A 6170-nucleotide genomic window follows, 5' to 3' on the forward strand; every position below is an offset into this window, starting at 1 on the left:
AGTTAATGATGCTTTAGACATTTTGATCTCTATGGTGTATTGCAGTGAAAGATTCCAAGACACCAGAGTTTAACTATTATGTCATTTGATAATGGACAGAAATGCAGCTTCCTCTTGCAAAGAGTCAATGGTTGCTAAGTGTCAACAACCTTATCATTGGAGTTGCTCTTGCTGCCAAGGGAAAAATCATTAATTTCAACATTTAAAAGCTAAGCCCACTTTACAAAATAAAACTTTTCAAAGTCCATGTTAAGTGCCACTTTTCCTATGGACATGAGTTCCTGCCGAGTGGCATTTCACCCTGTTGTTATGCATTTTGAAAAATTAATTTTTTGAACATATAAAAATAACCCTTATAAAGGCTCCTTTTGAGTCCCACTGTATCACAATAGCACTTAGTAAAATGTCAACCTTATTTTTCTGATTGCAAACGTTACTTTTAAAAGGGAAATTCTGTTTCTTCATCCCAACATGACCAATGCTGCACTTTTTAAAAGAGTGACACATGCAACACTATAGAATTATGAACAATTGCATAATGGGGGTGGGGGCATGGAAGTTAGCCATTGAGAAGAATTTTTGGGCAGGTCAGAAGGCAAACAGAGTTTGATAATTACATTTAAAGGATTTTTGTAATGACGGAAGTAATTCCTATATCTTTCAGCTGCTTCACTCACTCAGAAGCAACATTTTACGTTGTTCATTGCATGTTGCTGTTAAAGGCATTCAAGGCATTCACAGGTTTTTTACACCACCTCTGTAGTTAGTATGATTTGTGAGGCAATTCCTGAGATAATTTTTCAGGGCCCAAGAGTGCCTATTGGGTATGTGCTAATGGCAGTGTGGAGCCACGCTGCACCAACATAAATCCTCCCTGGTATTGTCGCATTCTCAGGTACAGCGTCTCCCAGCATTCTCAGGCATACCTGGGGAGTGAGCTCACTGCTACCACTCTCCATTGGCTAGCACCTGAAAGGAGTGCACCAAAACTCTGCCCTTTGGGTTGAAAATTGGGGAACAATTGCTTTGCTCACACAAGCACGAAGAGTGTAATTGCGGGCACAAAATGTGAAATCCAAGCTCCTCCAAAGTCAATGGCAAAACTCCCATTGACTTAAGTGGGGCTAAGATTTCAACCATAGAGTGTAAATTGCACTCATGCAGAGGCTGGCCATAAATTTTGTCCCTAGTTTTTATTTCAACAGTATTCAGGCAATTTTTGTTGAGTTCACTGGAAATTTCTCTACATAAGAACTGAGTTATAATAACTAAGGAAGGAAGGCCTCAAGATTTGACATATTGAGAATGTGGCAAAATAGCTCTGTGTGTGTGTGTGTGTGTGTGTGTGTGTGTGTGTGTGTGTGTGTGTGTGTGTGTGTGTGTGTGTGTTTAAAATGTCAACTATAGCAATTTTTTAGTATAAATGAGCAAACAAAAGTGTGTTATAATCCAGACTAAACTAGGGATAGGGCTCATGGTTTGGGTTTGAGTGCAGATTAGGGCAAGGATACAGATTTGAATCTGATGGTTCTGAAATGGCCTCCTGTCATTCTAGCCAGAAATGCTTTCTGACATCTTTTAATAGTAGCTGTCTCACAAGACCAGCTGCTCTCAGTTTTTCTAGAGAATATAACCTATAATTAAACCAGAACCAGAAATACTAGTAAGCAAAAAAAGCCGTGTATAATTTTTAATAGACTTTGCTATTTCTTAATTCTCAGTGTGTAATTCCTTAACGTGTTCCTTCTTTCTGTGTCTGTTTTGTAAACTACTTTCAAATCAGGTGCTGACTTACTCCTTAAAATGCCAATATTGTATCGATAAAGCTTGAGTCCTATTGATCTAGATTTGGCTCCTTTATTGCCTTTCAATAAATTGCTTTGAGTTAAGAAGGAAATGGTTACATACTTTAATATTAGGAGGCTATGGGAATGAACAGGTAACATAATATAAAAAATAATGATTTTAGCAAATATTTAAATAAGTACCATCTGGATTTGGTGCCCATGGTCACTTTAAATCTCTGGATTTGGCTTGCTTTCCACTTCATTATGTAGATGACTGAAGAGTTTCATAATGGTATTTAATCCGGAGTCAGTTTTATGGTGATGAGTAAATATGAAGATGACAATGGTGACCCATATGAAGTGATAGTTAACTTGTTGAGGCAATAGGTCATCCTTGAGCACTTACTGTAGTCTTCAAATCAAGTATGGCACAACCTCCAACTCCTACTTGTCTAAGGAGTTCCGTTCTCATTGCTCATTCATGTTCTTCAATTTCTATTATAGTATTTTTGTGTGTTTGTATAAACACATGTAGATGTTTAATGAAAAATAAGGTGTGCCTCACTGTATATATCATTGTAACCTATTTTATTGTTGTTAAACCCTCAGAAAAATACCATCAAGTGGCAAGTTGGTTCTAACACTTACAACTGATGCTTGTGAGGGGAAAGAAAACTTTGTCCGCTACCTAGAACATGTGCAAGCAGTTATAACCGTGAACTCTACTAGGCGAGGGGACCTCAACATCAACATGACATCACCTATGGGGACTAAATCCATTTTACTGAGCCGACGTCCAAGAGATGACGACTCCAAGGTGGGTTTTGACAAATGGCCTTTCATGACAACACACACTTGGGGAGAAGACCCCAGAGGCACTTGGGTTCTGGAAGTTGGATTTGTTGATAGTGTGCCACAGAGGGGAGTACTGAAGGAATGGACACTGATGCTGCATGGGACACAAAGCGCACCATATATAGACCAAATAGTAAGAGATTACCAGTCCAAATTGGCTATGTCCAAGAAGGAAGAGCTGGAAGAAGAATTAGACGAAGCAGTAGAGAGAAGTCTGAAGAGTATACTGAGCAAGAACTAGCACTGTTCTGCATGTTGGTCTCTCTTTCCTTTCTAGATCATTCTACTCACCTTTCTACTATCCAGACCTCTGTGTTAGATACATTACAATGTCTCCATAGCCAAATTCTCATACTTTATTGATTTTAAAGTCTTAGATCCTGTCAATGATTATTTTAATTACAACTGAAGCAATCTTTTTTTTACTCTAAGCCACAAATATGTTGTTCCCTATCAACTACTCTGTACAGTTTGTGACTGTAAATGATTTTGTGTCATACAAATAGTTAATAACTTGCAAACAAAACCGTGATGGCTTTTCCCTTCATATTTTTGTGGTAAATGTTGTTTGTATTTAAAAATTTAAAAAAGAGGGAGTAAATTTTAAAACTGGCAGTTGGTGGTAATGAACCCATTTGGTCAGCTTTAATGATAGAGATGTTAACAGTAACAAGTTGGCTAGAGATGCCTTTGAATGACCAACAGCCTGATTCTGCGCCATTGACTTCAATGGGAGTTTTCCCATTGGCTTCAGTAAGAATGGGCATAGGCCCTAAAAGGAAAAAATAATCTAGAGATGAAGAATGATGGTAATCTCCTCTTGGAAATTGCCATTTCCTTTTTACTTACACACACCACAGAACATTTTTTGACTTAGAGATGATTCATTTGTATGTAATAAGTGAGACAAAATGTCTGATAAAGGACGTGCATTAGGAAACAGGGTCCAAATGTTCTAAAAGCACAAGTATTTTTTTAAAATTTGGTAATTCAGATCAATGTATGCCAAATCATCACATTGGGAATGAAATTGAAAATGGAGAGCTACCCTTCTGCGATGTGCATCTGCTCTCCTTTATACTGAAATTATAGCAGCATAAGATAAGGCTGTGTCAGCATTTCCATTACAGACCCCTATATTCTGGGGTTGGTAATTTGCTATAGGAGAAACTTGGCATATGAACTTTCAGTCCAAAAGCAATTTTTAATTCAAATTTTCTTATTTTAAATAGTAGAGTTTGTCAGTTTTGAATTGTATCAGTTTATTTAAGAAGAAAAGCTGCTTAGATTGTTTTATATATGCACAATGCAAAGTTAGTTTTGACTAGCAATAAAAAAGAATAAATTTGTGAAAAATTATCCCATAAATCATTGTTGCTGTTTAAAGGACCTAGTCTTCAAACTCTTACACTTAGGAGTGTTTTTAGCATCTGATTCAAAAAAGTAAATTAAACCTCTCAGAGCCTGATCTATCTTACTGCCATTGATCTCAATGTAGATGACACGCAGTGGCAAACACAACACCCAAAAGTGTTTGTAAGACTAGGAGCTCAGTTAATCTCTGAATAGTAAGTACAGGCCCAATCCTGCAAACGCTTGTATACTTGCTTAACTTTAAGTACATGAATAGTTACTTTGGCTTCAGCATAACTACTCCATGTGCATAAGTGTTTGCAGGACTGGGGCCTAGGATGTTGGCAGTAATTCGTTTCAGAATTTGATTATTTTCCGTTTTTAATATGCAGAATATACATCTAAAATGTGTGTTATCAAGAGCTGCTTGGGTTAATCAGTTGCAAACTACAATTAAAATGAATACATATTTATCTAATCATTAAAAATGACACCAACAGGTTATGAAATGCATAGTTTTACCCCAGAATGTATATTTCTATTATCTCAAGTGAATATTCTTCTCTTATCCTTCCATAACAGGATTTTTTTTCTTTTCCTTTCAAATCCCAAACAAATTACCTACTTAAACTATGTTTACATTATGTATACTATAAGCCAAGTTAAGCACCTAAGTGTTCATAGGATCTCCATTCCCTTACACCATTGTTACTGAGGGGTTACTCCAGTGAAGACAATGGAGTCACACTTAGGTGTAAGTGGGAGGAGAAACAGGCCTTCAGGCTTTTACTTTTAAAATACCACCTAATAGGAGTGACTTTTAAAATCATGTTGTTGTTCATTTGTTCCAATAGATGGAAAGCATCAACTATATCTCATCTGGGGGTCTTAAAATAAACCAAAGGACACCACGGGCCCACTTCTAACCTCAGATACACACATGTAGGCAATGAGCCAATTCTTAAAGTAGTAGGTGGGTGTCTTTGGAACTGGGAAGACGCCCATTGTCTTCAATGGGTTTAGAATTGGGCCTGTGATTCCCAGTAGTTAATGGAAGTTGCACGTGCATATCAGAGGGAAGAACTTGCCCCTATTATGTGTACATATGCATTTGATAACACACAAACACACATGATATATAGAACATACATATAGTATGTAATATATATGCAAGCATACATTGTATATATTACATATAATGAACATAATAAATATATATACACATGCGTCATGTTTGTGTGTATGTATTTACTAAATAAACAGATCATTTAAACATATTAAAGAGTATTCTAAAATATGGAAAAAGTTCTTGGATTAAGAAACATCCTTGTGGCAATTTTAAATGAAAGTGTACGTTAATTCCTATTGCATTCATGTAATTTTGCAATTCTCTGTTTAAACATTAAATGTCTTATATAGCAGCAAAATAACTTAATGGGTGTTCATATTTTCATAATATTGACTTAAATTATTAAGTGCAAGATGACTGTAAGGGGTGATTAACAGAAATTATGAGTTTTGATATACGTATATATAAACCAAGTGTATATACAATATATATATATATAAAATATATATAGCTAGACTTCAGACTCTTCAGAATTTTTGCATCAGAGTAAGCACTGAAAAATGTCCAGTTAGAATAAGTTTTTATGGTATCGCTGATGCAACATAAAATTAATGTATTAGCATTTATAACAGAGGAACTAATTCAGTTCTTGATTTAAAACAGGTGAATGTTGTTAAAATATAAAGCCCTGTGATGATGTTTTATAATCTGAGTAAAATAAAGAGATGTTGTAAACTGGCAGGTCCTATCATCATTGCCTATCAGAAGTTATGGGGGATGTGACGTGTATTCAGTGAAACCACTTCAAAATGCTCTATTTTTAATAATGGAGGCCTGATAAGGTAAATCACATCTCAGGTATGTTCAATGCACAAGAGATAACTATCTGCATCAAGGAAAGGCATCCCAGCATAACGACAATAAAATTAAAGCTGTTCAGCAATGTTTTAGCTGTTAGGTGTGTTATACAATGAAGCACTGTCAACTGAGGCCCTAATTCAGGAAAGGGCTTAAGCACATGGTCAAAGGTAAGCATGTGTTTGAGTCCCATTGACTTCAAGGGGTGTTAAGTAAAGGCTTAAAGATAAGCACCTGCTTACGTGCTT

General features: G+C 36.1%; 1 protein-coding gene across 1 annotated transcript in view; it reads left to right on the forward strand.

Annotated features, from left to right (window-relative positions):
- PCSK2 (proprotein convertase subtilisin/kexin type 2) overlaps nt 1-5803 on the forward strand; it is a 194845-nt gene extending 189042 nt beyond the window's left edge. The window contains exon 12 of the mRNA XM_030557861.1: nt 2397-5803. Coding sequence (XP_030413721.1) covers nt 2397-2883 — 487 coding nt within the window. The 3' untranslated portion in view covers nt 2884-5803. The remainder of the gene's footprint in view (nt 1-2396) is intronic.
- Nucleotides 5804-6170: the final 367 nt, after the last annotated feature.

This window comes from Gopherus evgoodei, chromosome 3 (genome assembly GCF_007399415.2).
Source record: "Gopherus evgoodei ecotype Sinaloan lineage chromosome 3, rGopEvg1_v1.p, whole genome shotgun sequence".
In the NCBI taxonomy this organism is placed as follows: domain Eukaryota; kingdom Metazoa; phylum Chordata; order Testudines; family Testudinidae; genus Gopherus; species Gopherus evgoodei.